The sequence below is a fragment of the Morone saxatilis genome, unplaced genomic scaffold, assembly GCF_004916995.1.
Source record: "Morone saxatilis isolate NCDOM2014 unplaced genomic scaffold, NCSU_SB_2.0 Contig11, whole genome shotgun sequence".
Lineage (NCBI taxonomy): Eukaryota > Metazoa > Chordata > Actinopteri > Moronidae > Morone > Morone saxatilis.
Genome location: NW_023339663.1, coordinates 15,343,916 through 15,361,478, shown reverse-complemented (window position 1 = coordinate 15,361,478; position 17,563 = coordinate 15,343,916). Strand labels below are relative to the sequence as shown.

Sequence of the window (17,563 nt, the reverse complement as noted above, 5' to 3'; positions counted from 1 at the left end):
TCCCACTCACCTAAATGCAGTTCATTTTCTGGCCTGTGTCATTCTCTCCCGTATCTCTGCCTGCCTCTCGAGTAATCTCTGCCAGTGTGTGAACTGAAGTCTCACTGTCTGATCATCAAACTTGCGTAGCCCAGAGAAGAGTTCTCCCTCAGGCTTGTTTTGAAAGTAAAGACTCCCGCTTGAGTCTGTGTGTTTGATGATAGCGCTATATTTCCCAGCGTAGCTTTAGGAGCTGATGGAGGAAGGAGACGCCGAGCAGTGAGCGAGGAAGGAAATGATTGAGAGACTTTCTGGATCTTGACAGCGACAGCGAGGAATTAACTGTTTATCCTTGTTGAAATATTAGGTCTTCTAGGTCTTCAAATAGCTTTAATGATAACTTTATAGACTGATGACATTAAACACTCGCAGAACAGGCCCTAAATACCCAGCAGTTCAGTCAGAAAGGGGTTCAGTTCAGAAAATGTCCATATGAAACCAGGTAGTGGTGTTTGTTGTTCCTTTACCTGTGAGCGCAGATGTGGTGGGAGCCTAATCTGCCAGAACAACTTGCAGGAGTCAAGTTAAATATACTATCTGCTATTGAGATGACCAAGAACATTTGAGACTAGTGGTTAAAATTCAGTACACGAGTCTGGGCTTCATTTTAAATGAGTAAATTGTTGGATGAGAGCTCCATGTTTGAGTTGTTATTCGTTGTGTGGGTTGTCGATTTTGGGCGTTCCTGCTCTCGTTCTCAGGTTTATTCAAATCTTGTCTTCTTTGGCCTTTGGCTTGGAAAACAGGAACAGGAATTTTCTTCCCTCTTTGTCTTTCTGCTAAGACTTTGATTTGAGTTTTGGCACTGTGAAGCATGGACTTTAAGGTCTGAGTCATATTCTTAATTCTTAGAAACTCTTTAATTACAGTGGTAACACTGTGGTACATCTGGTACAGTAACGTATTTTCTGCCTTCACCTTGCATGATCCGATTTTACATCAAAGGAATGAATTTAACATCTCTCGCCTTCTATTTCATGTGCACTTCATCATTTCACCTGCAGCTATCTCTGTGTGTAACACTGTTTTATGAATACATGTTTATGTGAGGTAAATGGTAACACTTTTCTTAAAAAGTTTCATAAAAAATAAAAGGCAGATAAGATGATCTTAAAGTTGTTAATATCCAGAAAGCGATGAGATCACAGACCCCAGTTTGATCAAATCTGGTCCCAGGAAACACAAAAATTGCATCTCGATATAATACTGCACTGACTGCAGGAAGTGTCCTTACAGTCTTGGGTGTTCGCAGGGAGTGAAAATTAAACTAGTTTTCCTAGGCTGTCCTGAGACCATGGAGAACCTCTGACTTCAGATAGTGTGTTCTCTTTCTTTATTCTGTTGTCTTAGTTCTTTTATTGTCTTACAACAATAGATGCACTGTGATGAAGGTGCATCAAAACATTGTCATACCTCATTTATGTTTATATGACTATTGTATTTGTGGCCGTAGTTAACAGCAAATTATGTTAACAGCAAAATCCCAAAAAGTCAAATTGACAGATTGGAGACATCAGTGTCTCTTAGAGCGTCTGCATGGTCACAATCTCTCAAATTTCAGTAATTCTCTGTTATATCCAGAGACCCCTGTGAGGCTGCAGTTTGGCTTTGCACAGAGATTCTTTAAAGCAGGTTTCTGTTTTCAGTTCTCCAAGGACAAGACAAGATTTGATTACCGTCTCCCTTTGACCAAAGAGATGCCAGTGCTTCTCAGCTGTCGAGTTTTAATTTCTACTTCAATCCTTCCTTTTAGTCCATGACAGGCCTTCTGTTCCAGTTAACCTCAGGTCTCTGTACCTTCTTTTATGAGGAATGCTGTTGTATTTGTAACACATACTTTGTGCTGGCAAGGTAAATCCAGACTTTTCCACTGCCAGTTTTTTTCTGTACCTGATATGAGGGCTAAGTTAAGATAATGTGATACCGTATAGGAAACGACTTGTACTCTGAATGACCTTGGATAGTTTTATTTTATTTGGTCATGCTTGGCAACAAAGGCTTTTTTTTTTATTGTTGCAATGAGTCTACATCACTCCCTCTGTCAAAAATCTCTAACCCACGATAAGGAGAAACAGGACCAGTGACTTAGTTTTACCTCCCGCCACCCAAACACTGAGCAGCTGACTGGCCAATAAACAGAAAATACATGTCTACAACACTCACCATGCTGCTGGTCTTTTTTCAGACAGACTTAACAGGAGTTAAAAGGCTTATTTTGGCCTGAAACGCATATTTTAACATCTTTGCAAAGCTCTAATCTCTTTGTTTAGACTGACATTGTGAGGGCAGGAGGTAATAACTTGTATTTCAATCAGAAGTCAAGCAGAAACAGAGAACTCCTTTAAAACATTATGTTTTTTTTTTTATGTCACTTGTAGTAGTGCAGAAACAGCAGGTGGATGTTAAAGCTTCGTGTGTTAAAAGTACAATCTGCAGGTGATGGTGAGGTGGGGGTTAGGGTTATGCAACGATTGGTCTCACAGAGAGAATCGTACAGATCGGTTTGTAGAACGCAGAAGGAAAGTTCATTGAACAGATGTGGGTGATATATGAAATTTGTGAATGAGGTGACATTTGACAGCACAGGAAAGAGGAAACAACTGGGAGGCTGGAAACGTGTAAGTGAAGAGTGACAACAGGAAGAGCAGGAAAGGGAATTCACTGTGGTAAAAAAGACAGAGGAAATGTAAGAGAAAATGTCTTCCTTATGGAACTTCTGCAGAAGCTTCATTTGGTATCAGACAGTCGGTTTGTCAGTGAGGGCCCGTCACAGTTAGCATGTTTTTGCAGCTGCTATAGAAGGAAGTCATGTGTTTCAATGCATCCTGGTTTGAAGTACTTGCAGTGCACCAGTGAATTTAGAAAAATGGAAACAGCTTATCATCAGTAATTTAACAAAGAGCATAATGCATTTGTACATCTTGCCATCTCAGTGGCGATGTTGCTTTACCCCATATGGGTTGGGCACCATAGAATGGTTTTAAATAAATAAAATCAATCAAGCAATCTACACATAGAGCATAATGTTTTAGCGTAATAGTTTAACAGGATAAACACACTCATCACCAGAAGAACTGGCAACCTTTGCACAGCATGTTATTTTTTTGCACCATTTCTGTTGGATTTTGTGGAACATATGTTTTTAGAGCTTTCCAGATGGGAGAGAAAACATATGGAAAAAATACCTCCAACATGTTTGTTTAGCAAAAAAGAAAACAAAGCACATGCAGAGCAACATCAGGAATGGGGAGGGGAGAGCTATGACAACATGTTAGCAGCTGACTCTGTGGAAAATGTGGTGGTGTTTTGAAAATGAATCTATGATACCCGATAATAGGATTAATCTCGCCGACCTTTATAAAAGTTGGTGTTGATGATCAACACACAGCTTGGTTGTTAGGGTTTCTGTTGCAGGTTACTTGCAGCTGTATTTATTTTTAGAACATTAGCTCTTTTGTTATGCTGGAAGCTGATTTGGTGCGAATAACCAAGACATCCAAGATTTCACCACAGCACACAACCTGGGGCACATGCTTACAGCGTTCATGCCCTGCTTCAAAGACTGCACAATGTTAGTTAATGTGCAACTTTAGACAAACAGTATGAGTACACACACGAGTCAAACTTTGAGTTCGGGTCGAGGGGGGAAAAAAAGGACTAGCGCTTTGATGTTACTACATATTTTTGTATGATATTGTACTAATACGCTGAAGTCGGCTTGTGCTGTCAGACTCGTTGTATTTGTATTCAAAGAGGCGATAAAGAATTGTATTAAATAGACAAATTAAACAAATCATTGTCTAATAGCTGATAAAGTGATTGTTTAGTTAATACTAATCCTTCAGTGATTGTTAGGTATGTTTTAACACCTTTAATGAATGATTAACTTTTTGTAATGGTGAATAAAAAAAGTAAGTGAAGCCTTATGAGAAATTGAAGAACTAGTGTTTAAGAAATTAGTCAGCTAATATAACTATATAATACATGATTGGTTCTCTTAGAGGGGACATTTATGTGTTTGTCTTACAATTTAAGAATAGTTGATCTTTCCACAAGCAGTTTTAACACTTCAGTTCACAGACATTGTCACTGCATCCCCTCCCACTTCCTCTCACATACAGCAGCAGGGTCTCTCTCTTGCTGGCTGGGTGGTTTTGCCCATGTTTTCAATTCATGTGACCCAGTGTGGGAAGTGGGACAGGCAGAGAAGTATGGGCGAACTTGTTGTGTATTTTGTTAAAATGGAGCACTGACACTCTCTATCAATGCTTTATTATTGTTGTGAAAAGCTGTGTTTAGCTTCACATCCCACCCAACCCCTTTTTCTATTCCTGAGCTGCCGCCCTCAACGCAGTCACGGTATTACCAATAGAACCACATGTATTACAGAATGTTTTACATGGGTAGAAAAATGAATGTAAACATGCTAGAAAATGATATCAGAATTAACTTGATGGCAATAACATTAACACTGATGCAGATTTGGGGGCATTTCAGGTTATGCCCAATTATCAGTTTTCTTTATAAACTCATGTATTAAAGTTTTGGTTGCCAAATCTTTTTCATAGCAATATGAGGAAACTGCTATAACACAACATGACACAAGAGACAAAACTGCAGATGCGTCGGCCTTTGCAACAGCAAATGTATTACCTTTATGGAAATTATAATGTTTAGTTTTGGTTGAAGCTGCTTTAGAGAGGTGTCATAATGAATAAAACATAAATGCTAATTTCTTTGGCTGATCTTGAGAGGGTGAACAATGTTATCTCTGGATTTGGCAGCATTTAGTCTGTACAGGGTTTTTCGCTCCTGTGACCAACTAAATGACCCAGTGAGGTGGAGATGAGGGCGGCTCTGTGGTGACAGGGGAAACAGGTCTGACTAGCCTGCCACCACTGAAGCAGGGAGGCAACCGTCAGAGGTGCCTCTATTCACGCACAGTGACGACAAGACGAGCTGACCAACGAGTGTCTTTCACCTTAGTCACAAAGGGTATTAAGGGGTGATGAGTTGTAGACTTTGGATTCCTGCAGAAACTAAATTTTGCATTTGTAAATAAGTTACCACCTCTAAGACCTCAAAATCCCAGTGACACTAACTACAGTGCTGTTACGTCATAATGTTGTTGTTTTTTTGGCCATGCTTTTCCTGATATATGTCCAAGAAGCCCACGTTTTATGATCTTGCTCTTCCTGCTGATTGTGATAAAAAAAAAAGTAAAGAAAAGGGTACTGCTTGAGAATAACTAACCAGTTCAGTTGTGTTGATTCATTTATTTGTGTCACATTTCATCAGTGTGTCACGAGCTGGGTTACAGCTCAGTCAGTTGGTTTTTCAAGGCAGAAGGGTGCGTGTGTGTTTGTGTGTGTTTGTGTTGTTGTGCTGGTGTGATGTGTTTCTGTGTGGCTGTGTTTGTGTGTGTGTGGTGTGTGTGTGTGTTGTGTGTGTGTGTGTGTGTGTGTGTGTGCTTTCTTGTTTCTCTGCGTGCACCTACTGTGATGTACTTGGATATTAACAATGTGCTTTTACCCTTTTGCACACATCTTTAGTGTTTAATGAATTGAATTGTTAAGCCGTTTCAGCTCTGTTTAATAGTGAAACAGTAACTATAGATTTTACAGGTGTCGTCTGAAGTGTGGGCATTCCTCGCCGTACTGAGATAAACAGGAAATTGTCAAACCAGTTTTCTGACATTCCATGTCAATCTCTTGTTTCTAAACAAACCTTTGGAAGTCTGTTGTCAATTGACGCTGTAACACACACTGTAAGGGTGTCATCAAAACTGAAACCTGTTATCAGTTGTATCATCAGTTTTCTTTGTCTCTGTCTCTCACACACATATGTATTTCCCTCTGTCGCCCAGTCTTACTCTCATGCACAGTGCTCCACCCTAAAATTTCAGAGCCAAAGCACACTCTTCATTCATACATTTTGGCGCTGGGAGAGCTCACAGGACTCCCCGTTAACCCTGCCACTGCCCTGCTAGAAGTGCAGACTACCACTGTATAAGTTTTATGAGTGAATCTCTAAATATTTCTGGCTAGGTTGTGGTCACAAGATGCATCTAAAAAGTCATCTCACAGCAGTATTTCAGGTGGAAAAACTTTTAATCTAGTGACACAGCATGTCTGTCTTGCTCACCTGCTGAGTTTGTGTGGGCCTCAATCAGCAGAGGCTAATGAGAGCTCAGATTTAATTGCCTCGAATTTGTGGCTTATTATGAAGTGTGAGAGTAGTATTACAGAAGGACATTGCTATTCTGTGTCTCCCCAGCAACAAATCTGAGAGAAACTAAGCACTTCAAACAGCTTTTTGTTGCATGAGGCATTTGAGAGTCTCACATGTTCCATCGTGCATCGTCGTTCCTCTTTCTGTTGAGTGTCACAGACTCCTGCCTCCTTTGTACTGAAGCCTCGTGTCCTGTTCTGATCTACAGAGCAGCGCAGCAGTGGTCCGTGAGAAGGCTGAAGTGGAGGCAGCCAAGGGTGCAGTGGAGGGCCAAGCAGGACGTCTGTCCCAAGAGGCCGAGCGGCTGCGCAGGCGGGCACAAGAGCTGGAGAATGAGGTGGCCAAACTCAACCGCATCATTGATGAGGCCAAGCTACAGGAAAGCAGGCTGGGTGACAGAGTTGGCCGACTGGAGGTGAGGGGTCAAGGGGTTGCGGAACTGCAACTGATGCTAGTTTTATTATATTCCTGTAGCATATCATACTATATAAAAGTATTATGTCCACTTAACAGAGAGAGAAAAAGCAATTGGAAGAATCTTTGGCTGAAATTAAGGAGCAAGAAGAGGAAATGTCACGTGCCAATCGAGCGTTGACCATTCGGTTGGAGGATGTGCAGGTGAGATTAGCACTAACACTAACACTGCGCTCCGCTGCATGTGTAGAAATGTATTAGAGTTTGACACCTTTAATATTGTGTCCTTTTACAGAGGAACTTAACCAAACTGAGCAGTGAACACAAGGAGTTGGAGGAGAGGCTACAAGAGGAGAGGACTCAGAAGGAGCAGTTCAAGAACATGAAGAACGACATAGAGGATGAGAGGAGGTTGTTGGACCGGACAGTGGAGAAACTCCAGAGGGAGGTGAGTGTACTCGAGTCTGAAGTACAGTGACATTCATCCCTAAAATTGCTGATCAATTCTATTTTATTTTTAGCAAACAGTTGAATTGTAGTTATTAAATAGTAAGTTATTTAAACAATGAACAAAGTACTCATTCAGTTTCAAAGTTGTCCAGAGAATGTTATTTTTCTCTCGAAGAAAATAAAATGTTCCTTAGGCACTCTTGATCTAGGAGAAAGGATATATTGAAAGCTTTATTTAATCGTTTAATTGGTTTAAAATTCCAACTGGCAGAAAAAGTAAAAGCAAGTATGCCTGAAGAACATTTTCTTTTCAATGACCATTAAAGTGTTTCGCTTTTACTTTTTAGAAAGGAGAGATTTGAAAGGATTCTTCTCATATTGCTTTCTGTCTTTGGGCTGTGCTCTTCCTCACTGTGCCTGCAGATGAATGATATTGTGGATGCGTCTCAGTCATCCACCCGGGAGCTGCAGGAGCAGATTGACATTTATAAAGAGAAGAACCGTCGGGAGTTGACGGAGCTGCAGAGGCTTCTAAAGGAGCGAGGACAGGAGCTGGAGAAGTACCTGCTGGCTACCAAAACCCTGCAAGAAGAGGTACACTGGTCTACGTCAGCCTCGTCTAACGTAATCGACACAGATTTAAACGCTGACACTGCTTTCATGGCGAGAGTGGTCAAATCAAGGCCATCATTAGTCAGTCCAACTGAGCCCTCCCATGGAGACCAGCAGATGACGAGCTATTGTTCTCACTCCGCCAGTTTAACCTCCCCCCCTCAACATCATCCTCTCCTTTCAGAGAGCGATGTCATCACTTAGGTATTTCTGCTCCCTGCTGCCCTCAAACCCAAAACATAGTATTAAAGTGAAGACGTTGAGCTGAGTCAAGCCGCAGAAATCACTGCTCTTTATTAAAATGAATGTTTACACTCAGAGCTAGAATTAAAATGGAAATGTGGGGAATTCCTTTATAATGCTTTGATGTGTGGCCATAACACCATCATGGTGAAACTGACCACTCTGCATTGTTTTTCATTCAAGTAATTTATCCTTGTCAGCACTTTGGAATGTGAAGAAGGTTTTTGTTGAAAGCAGAAATAGATTAACGTGAATCATTTATATTAGAAAAGGCGTTTCTTATGTTATTTTATTTATCTTATCAAATATTTATTTAAGAAGGTGTGGTAGTTGAGATTGTATTTAAGGTGACCATGCAGAAACAGTTATATAGTTCAGTGAGAGCAGAATAATTCAGGACATTGTGACATATATTATAGTTTGTAATACAAATAACAGTACTTAAAAGATCCGCACTCCTAGGTTTCCATCCATCTGCAGTTTTAGACCTTGTGAGTTATAGGCTCTGTGAATAAGATATAACTCATTGTCACACTAAATTATCAGGTTTTCTGCTAATTTCAGACCCAGAAGCAGAAAATGCAAAAGGATGATTTTTTTTGGAGGTGTATCGCCGCAACAAATATAAACACTTTTTAGTGAGTTAATATGTTGAGGTTTGATGTGGTTGCGTAAAAAGAAGAATATCTAATACCAAAATGAGGTGGTGTTTTTGACCTTTCGTTTGCTGTGAAACAGTGTTTAGTTTTGTGCTGCACACTTGGATAAAATGTACGCCAGGAGCACAGCGGTCATGTGATACACGTCTCTGCTTCACAGGGAAGTAACAGTTGTTAGAGGTAATGTGCCCTAAAAGGAAGCAAGGTGCCAATTAAGAAAGAGAAGAAGATCACTGTAAATAAGCCGATGTAAACAATACAGTTTTTGTTTTTGTTTTAATCGAGGAAGTGTTTGTAGAACGTTTTGAGGTAGGTAATACATTCAGTGTGTTTCATTGGCTTTAAAGATACACACAATGTGCCCTCACTCTAACCCTGTAAACAAAACCCTGTCTGTTTATAACTAAAAGTCCACTGGGTACCTTTTTAATAGAGGTTTTGGCAGGCTATGCCCTGATTTAAGCTCAAGAGGCTTCCTAGCAAAGAAATAAAAAGAGTATTGACATTTCCTTCTCTGGTAGGAGCTTTTTAGTGGAACCTGTAGTCATTACTTTCAGCCTCTATCTGACATTCATAACATGCTGCCATTTTTACTGATCTGGATGTTCCTGATGAGGGATTTCAGTGTATATGTTAGGACAAGGTCGGCATTCTTTTTTCCTGCCTTCATCCATGGTGATGAATCTTCGTCCAGCTGGTGCACAGGAAGAGGGGGATGTCAGTATTGTGATATCATTGTTGTGAAAGCTGTGCTGGCAGGATTCACATCCACCTCCTCCACCTCTCCTGAGAAACTGATTGCTCTGGACTTGGCCTAGTGAGTCCACTTTTCCAGCTGCTCTCAAATGCCCTGACCATCTCCACCCATGTAAACTCGGCAGACTATCACTAAAATTACAAGTGTAGGCCCCATACATTCTTCTTCTTTCTTTTCAAGACACCTGGCCATGAAGGCAGCAAAAAGAGCAGTAACTAATAGCAGGTTTCCCTCCCTAAATCTGCTTAATTTCTTTGTTAATACAGAAATGTATTTATATCCAAACTTGATTACAGCTATTCAGGAGCTTAAGAGAGGAAGCATGAATATCCCATTACACCTATTACTAAGTCTTTGTATGCTCCATGGCTTAAATTAGGTCTTACTTAAGTATTTACATGATGAAATATGAAACAGTTCTGCACTAATGGCCAAATATTTGTTCTGGGTGAGAAAGAAGGGCAGATGATGAATTTTCATTGTCTTAGCATTAAGCAGTGGGGGCAATTTTCCAGCTGTGGGGGGCACTGCTGCTGAACGAACACAGGGGGAAACACTAGCTGCACTGGGTTCATTAGTCACTCAGGGGAACCATATAATAATTTCCCTAAGCAGTAACAAAATTGTTGGTCATCGCTACAGCGGTTAAATGTGACAGGAAGTGTGATGACACATTGAACAGGGAGATGGACTTTCACAAGGAGAGCCAGGTTTAATCCACACTTACTGCAGGAGTATTTATAACATGCTGAGGGTCCTTTTAATGAGACGCTGACCCCTACTCAACCAGTTTCACTGATCTTAAGGGATCAAAAATGTATCATTGGGTATTCTCTGTTTGATGTAGAAGAGGATTTAATTTTTCAGGTGTAAAAGTGTTTGGATGCATTTCGTTTTAGTTGTCACACCAGGAAGAGGACCTGCGGCGGTGTCAGAGGGAACGAGACGAGGCCGTGCTCAGGGAAAAGACGCTGGAGAAAAAGGTCCAAGATCTGGAGATGGAGGCTGAGACAAAGGCCAACTCTAAAGAAGAGAAAGCTCGACACATCAAACTCATGGAGGTACATAATAATGTTAAATAAAGCCGCTGATGTACTTGAACGCCTCAGTAAACCTCAGTTGTCTATGGTTAAGCTAAATATTGATTGAAAATCGATTCCGATAACAACGCTCACTCACCGGACGGACGTAACCGCTTGGTTTTGCAGGATAGGATTGCTCAGCTGGAGTTGGACCTGGATGAGGAGCGTCAGAGTGGAGACCAGCTGATGGACAGGATAGACAGAGGAAGAGAGCAGGTACAACACACGTACACACATGCATTCAACACATTCTCATTATCACTGCTCACCTGTGTCAGTGACCTGCTGTCCATGTTCACTTAAGTTCACACAGACGTGTGTCTGTTCCATCTCAACCTGTAAATGATATCCAGATCTCCTGTTGCTTTGTGTTCCACCTCTAACATCATGACCGCAATCACTAATCTCTGAATGAAACCAACATGCGATCTCCACAAAACAGGCTCAGGTCTCAAATACAGTCTCGAAAGAGTCAATTCACATGATTCACATGCAGGTTGATGGGTTATATCAATGCTCTCTCAGGTGTGTGTGTATCTACATATAATATCCACACTCCACAAATCCCCAGTTTATTTCTGGTCAGGATAAAGTGGACGGGTTATTGCTTTGTAAGATGATCTTGCATAATCATTCAGGTTGGCGGCCTGCCAGCGTGGTCTGAGAGCGTCTATCCAATTTTCATGCATCAGCCACAAAAGACCCTTCTTAATGCACTGCCCGAGCCAAAATATGCAAGCTGCCAAATGTCTCAAGTTTTCAGGTTGGGGAGTTCACTTGGAAATTACGCTCAGTAACTTCACCTCGAGAACAAATCCAGTTCTTGTGCTTGAAGTCAGTTTTTATATCCTCGCAAGCAAATGCTCCAGTTTTCCTTCCTCGCTGATAAAGCTGCTGACGGAGGCACTGTGAAGTAAGATTTAGATAAAGTACATGTGCCTTTAGGATTGTTGTTTGTTCATGGGAGAGTGCTTACTAATCAGAGGGAGGATGTTAGTGCTCGAGTTTTTGAAATAACACTGCTTTATTGCAACCCTACTGATTTTATGCTAATGTGTATGTCTCATAGCACAGTGGTCAGAGTTTCATGGCACCTTTGCAACTCAAAACTATGAGCTCCAAAGACAGGCCTGTGAGATTTGGCTTGGTTACAGGTGCCTCTCAGTCTGGAGCTGACACAAATTCAAAGGTTGTGACCAAAATTTTAAATTGATGTGCATAGCGACATGAAGAGAGGCTTAGCGTGGTTGAGTAGAGTTTTTAAATCTCCTTAAATGGTTTCCCTTTTAAAAAATTCCTGGCAATGAGAAAAAAGCGGCATTGTGACAAAGTGGCATTGGTTCAGCATGAGGCTGAGGTCGGTTGTCAAGGCAACACTCGAGCTTTGTGCAGTCAGAGTGGAGTAGGTTGAGTGCTGGTGGTGTGTGTTTTGCGAGCGCGCACACACATGCGGGTATGTGCTGGTGTGTGTGCTCTAATGTCTGTGGGGAGGAGGGGGTTGGTGTATGGCTATGGGGTGGAGGGGTGGTGGGGTTGCAGCAGAGGCAGCAGGAAGAACACCTGCGTCTCTCCTGGCACCAGGTGCTCCTCTCCTGTCTAAATGAGAGTAATCTCCCCTCTCCTCTCCTGCCGTCTTTCACAAAGCAGATTAGTTTCGCTGTATGTTCCAGTCTGCTGATTCAGCTCCCTCAAGCACTGTGCTGGGTGCACCAGTTATAGGGGCCATCGTTCATCAGAGCAGCCCACTGTCACCCACTAATTGGCATAAAATATCACCAATTCTAAGCTCCCCTCACAAAGAAAGAACCATCACCACTGTATCGATTAGTTTTCATCCTCCCTTTCTTTTGAACTAGGCTATCACTGGACAGTTATGTTCATGCACTGAGGCCTCTGAGTTTATTTAGTGGTTAGTGAGTGGATAAATGATGACACCAGATTAGTATTAAAGGAATAGTTTGACATCAAAGGGATATACTGTTATACACGTTCTTGCCCAGAATTGGATGAGAAGATCTATACTACACTGTTATCTGCCTGTTAAATATAAGGCTAGCAGCGGTTATCTTAGCTTAGCATAAAGACTGGGTACAGGAGAAAACCGCTTACCTGGTAACAAAAACTAACCTCTAAAGCTTATTATATTCACATAACCCCCTTATGTTTCAGTTTTTGAACAAACAAGATGCCCTGATTAGGGAGGCAGATTTTTGTTACCAGCCTAGCTGTTTCCCACTGTACCCAGTCTTTATGCTAAGCTAGGCTAACCAGCTGCTGGTGACAACCTTTAATATTGAATCATCTCAAACACTTGACACAAAAGTGTTGCTTTAAAAGCTAAAATTTTAACTGAAAGTCTGAAAGCACACAGCTATAGTTTCTCTACAGAAACTACTGCCATTATTGTTTTCCACTACTTCCCTGTCACTGCGAGTTTACATGAAGATCTCAACAAAAAGTGGAATGAAGCCAAACAAGAAAATCCAGCTCACCAATTAACAGGCCCTCTGAGCATTAACTCTTAATGTTTAGCATTTTGACTCACCTAGCGCTACAGTGGTTTCTGTTGCTGAGCGAGACTCAGACAGTATCTCGGATAATAATTGTCATCAGATTGTGTGGGACTGTAGCGATGACAGTGTCTGGACTCGGCTTGACAGGTGGAGCAGATGAGGAATGAACTCCTGCAGGAGAGGGCTAGCAGACAGGACCTGGAGTGTGACAAGATGGCTCTGGAGAGACAGGTACACACTCTCCTGTCTGGAGGAAAACAACTACACACACAGTGTAACTCTACAAACTTACAACAAAGCACCAACTCATTTCATTCATATGTCTTTTCATCATTTTCATTTGATTGTATCCATTCTCACATCAATTTCAAATTCATATTTTTGATACGCTGATATGATTATGTAAAAACATACATTTGCCCAGTTGAGCACCTCACTACCTCTCTCTCTCCGTGACCTCTGCAGAACAAAGACCTGAAAGGCAGAGTGTCCCATCTAGAGGGTTCCCAGAAGTCCAACAAAGAGGGCCTGGTAGCCCAGCTGGAGGAACGTGTACAGGAGTTGGAGGAGAGGCTGGAAGGAGAGGAAAGGTGAGACAAATTGGGAATAGAGATGAGATGCTCTGTGGTTGAGGTGATGGAAGAGGAAAGCTTTAGGGGGAAGGTTGACTGAAAAGAGAGGTTCATTAGGTTGGGTATGACAGCCAGGTAGTGACTTCTAGCTTTCAGATGAAAGTTGAGACACTGATGGATTTAAGCTACAATGTTAGAGTTTATATAGGAGATTATTCAGAGGGAACATCCGACTCTGGGTACTCAAACCCTGTAGAGAATCTGACCAGCTCTTAATCCTTTTGAGTTTTAAGATTTATGCCAGTCAACGATGTGCTGCATGACATGTATGATGATGCATCGCGCTGCATGTGTTTCAGGGAGCGTGCCAACCTGCAACTGTTGAACCGCCGGCTGGAGAGGAAGGTAAAAGAGATGATGATGCAAAGTGAAGAAGAACAACACACAATGCAAGATCAAAAGGACCAAGTACGTAATACAACACTCTAATGTTCAGACTAACAGCCATTAAACTCAATTTACTACAGACTTTACTACTAATAGTCTGTGAGTCAGCCATATAGTGAAAATGCTTTGTTGAACCCTTTTTTAACCCTGTGTGTGTTGATTCTTCTTCAAGTTGAATCTGCGTCTGAAGGCCTTGAAACGGCAGATGGACGAGTCTGAGGAGGAGATCGACCGACTGGAGCACAGCAAGAAGAAGCTGCAGAGAGACCTGGATGAGCAACAGGAGGTCAATGAGCAGCTCCAGAGCCAGCTCAAAGCTCTGCGAAGTGAAATCAGGTAAACAACAACAAAAAAAACAAGAAAAGGTTTTTTAAAAAGATATTCTTAGTGTCCTAGATATAATATTGTTCTGTCTCACCCAGGCGTAAGAGCTCCTCTGCCCCGCTGCTGAACAGCCTGCACGACGACGACGATGACGACGATGACATCAGCACTGATGGGGAGACGTACTTCAGCTCATCATCGGGGTACAAACGCTCCTCGAGTCAAGACAACATCTTGTCCTCCTTCACTTTGTAAACAAACCCTGAGGTCAAGGATAAAGCTGCTGTATATTCATCACTGTTGGACCAAATGGCTGGAGATCCGTGCCATGTGCTTTTGAACAAAACTGTAAATATTACACCAAAACATCTGTGTGAATATTCAGAGACTGTAAAAATCCACTTCAACAGACTTAACACAATTCTCCTGGATATTAATTCTAGGTACAATCTCCATAAATTTACTCAGTATTAATTGAATAGCTCTGAGATTGATGGATGAAATCATCATTTAGTCTGTCTCGTAGAAATTGAATGTATATACTGTTTAGTCTGGTAATTTTACATTCACAAATTTAGTCATGTAAATTAGTTCTATTCTGAGTGGATTTTCCTTGTTAACGAATGGATTACACGTGCTTGTCAATGATTATTTAGCATTAGTAAACTTGAAAATGCACTCTTTAATGCACTGTAAAGCAACACAACCAGTACTGCCTTTGTAAACAATATGAAGTTATTAACCCTTTAACTTTTTTTATGCCTATCAAATATGTTAAATTTACATACAATATCTGAATATTATTTTTTGTACCATTCAGTCAAATAAAATATATTTACCTTTTTTTTTTTTAAAGAATGAAGATCAAATCTGAATGTGTGTGTGTGTGTGTGAGCAGTGCCAGGAAGTTTCGTTTTTTTATTTATTCTTGGTTGAATATACAAAATCCTGACTCAGTGAGGGTTTTAGGGAACAGTAAATGAGGGACCTTGTACACATCCATTTTTATACAGTTTTATATGGTTTGATGACAAATAATAGATCCATGAAAATATTATCAACAGCATTGAAACATTAGTTATCATTATGTCACACAGCGTACTCCAAATATTAGCCACATCACAGTATTGCTTATACATCTACTGGAAAAGGCTGCATCATACGAGCATGTGGAAATGAGCTTTCTTTAGTCTTTTCTGTGATTACTGATTCTGAATCAGACTTCAGTGCCGAACAAAGCCACACATATCAAAAACCATTTCATCTCTGAAGACAATTATTATACTGGAAACACTTTGATTTAACTTGGTGATTTCTCGCTGTTAATACTGAACATGTTTAATTCTTTTTGTTTAATGTTTAACATTTTCATACATAAGGCTGTCCAGTGCCTGTAAGAATGTGCGGCCCTTCTTTAATTTTCCTTGAACTAAATGAGGGAATTTTCTTCACATGAGATAAACTGACAATTAATGTTTTTACTACACTGTGATGATTTGCACTCTCTGTTGGCTCTGCGCTGAATATGCCCAAGTCCGACGCCTGTGGAGGGAGAGTAGATTGAGACAAATTAGCACTACCTCTCTGTACACATTTGTATGTTGATAAATCCTGCTGAGACTAAAATAAACTTACTTCCAGTTACTCTCAAATGCTTTGTCCTTGTTGAATTATTCCTGGCAACTGATTTTAACATTTAAGTGTCCCATCCAGACAATTATTTGTGAGTTGTTTTTCTCCTTTACTTTTCCTTCATTGAAAAATTAATCTATTTATCAATATGCAGATATTTATTGATTAAGGAATTGGATATAGTTAGTTTTGCACAGTGGTGGAGGAAGTATTTAGATCCTTTACTCAAGTAAAAGCACCAATACCACAGTCTGACTACTCGATTAAGTAGTAAAACTACTTAAGTATTATCAGCACAATGTAATTAAAGTCTGCAGCATGGCCCTTTACACGGTGTTTTAATGAATATATATCACAGAACTATTAACGTATGCAGCATTAAGTTGGAGCTGACTATTTATATGACAATTATGATCATTTTTCTGTTTCCTTTTTAAAATAAGCAACAAAAAACGACCTGTCGGTCTAGTTTCTAGATGATTTCAACCTTTTTCTGGCAGAAATCTGAGATAAGAGTTCACAGCTTTACAATCAAGAAAAATGCCACCTCAGTCAAGAAAATCCATAAAAATATTAAAATAATTAAAACAGCTTGGTGTTGACTCACTGCAATGGCAGAATTTTTTACTTCTTTTAAGAAAATACATGACAGCACTTAATATACACAAATTACTTGTACTATGTAAAATGTTAATCTACAAAGTAACTCAAGCAATCAGATAAATGTGGAGCAAAATATTGCTCTTTGAAATGTAGTGGAGTTGAAGTATCATATAGCAGGAAGAGGAAATGCTAAGTAAGGTGTACAAGTACCTCAGAATGATACTTGTACACCGTACAGTACTCGAGTAAATGTACTTGTACCACTGGTTTTGACTGAGATGATTTGATCAGTCTAGTGATCACTGACTTCACTCATCCTCCGATAAAATCTCTGTGGGGTCAAAGCAGCTGTGTCAATAGCAGCTCTTTATCTTTAATTTCGTGCTCAGCGGGTCAGTATTTTTCCTGCTGGAACGAATGAAGCAAATGAATCCAGTGTTTGGGCCTGATCACCTTTCAGTGCAGAGCTTTGACCTCCTTCAGTCTCTGGGGGTTGTAGAGCAGGAGCACACGGTTGAAAGTGTATTTGTAATTCATTCAGGTTACATTGTAGAGTCTTTTTTCTGTCGATCAATGTTAAAAATAACAACATTAAATCCACTTTTAGCGAGTGTTTTAAAATAAAACATGAAAACTGGTGCAGTCTGCCCCAGTCAGAAAACTTTCTTTATATTCACTTTTACAGCTGACTACAGCAGAACAAAGGGGTGAATAGACTGGGCTTTCTTGATCTCACTGGTTGACGGGCTATTGTTGGCAGGGCATGACCTTCATTTGTTGCTATTCTATCTGGAACAAACAAATCAACCTTTCAAGTGCCACAACATTATTTTTCTCTCTCTCGTGCCAAGCCAAGCAGGAAACTAATAGGGGCTGCAGACTGCACAGCTTAAGAGGGAAAACTTGTGTATGCTTAACAAGGTGATCATTCTTGGGATTCCTTTATGTGCTTGAGTGACTGCAACCAGAGTGAGTGCTGAGGAAT

The 17,563-nt window shown here is 40.6% G+C and overlaps 1 protein-coding gene across 4 annotated transcripts in view; it reads left to right on the top strand.

Annotated features, from left to right (window-relative positions):
- The window catches only part of cgnl1 (cingulin-like 1), a 29,106-nt gene extending 13,111 nt beyond the window's left edge, over positions 1–15,995 (top strand). For 3 of the 4 annotated variants that reach the window (XM_035651704.1, XM_035651702.1, XM_035651703.1), the window contains exons 9-19: positions 6,479–6,685; positions 6,784–6,888; positions 6,980–7,132; positions 7,558–7,728; positions 10,305–10,466; positions 10,614–10,703; positions 13,148–13,231; positions 13,466–13,590; positions 13,932–14,040; positions 14,192–14,355; positions 14,442–15,995. In XM_035651704.1, the coding sequence (XP_035507597.1) occupies positions 6,479–6,685; positions 6,784–6,888; positions 6,980–7,132; positions 7,558–7,728; positions 10,305–10,466; positions 10,614–10,703; positions 13,148–13,231; positions 13,466–13,590; positions 13,932–14,040; positions 14,192–14,355; positions 14,442–14,598 (1,527 nt within the window). In that variant the 3' untranslated portion in view covers positions 14,599–15,995. The remainder of the gene's footprint in view (positions 1–6,478; positions 6,686–6,783; positions 6,889–6,979; positions 7,133–7,557; positions 7,729–10,304; positions 10,467–10,613; positions 10,704–13,147; positions 13,232–13,465; positions 13,591–13,931; positions 14,041–14,191; positions 14,356–14,441) is intronic. The other variant, XM_035651705.1, reaches the window with a different exon arrangement.
- Positions 15,996–17,563: the final 1,568 nt, after the last annotated feature.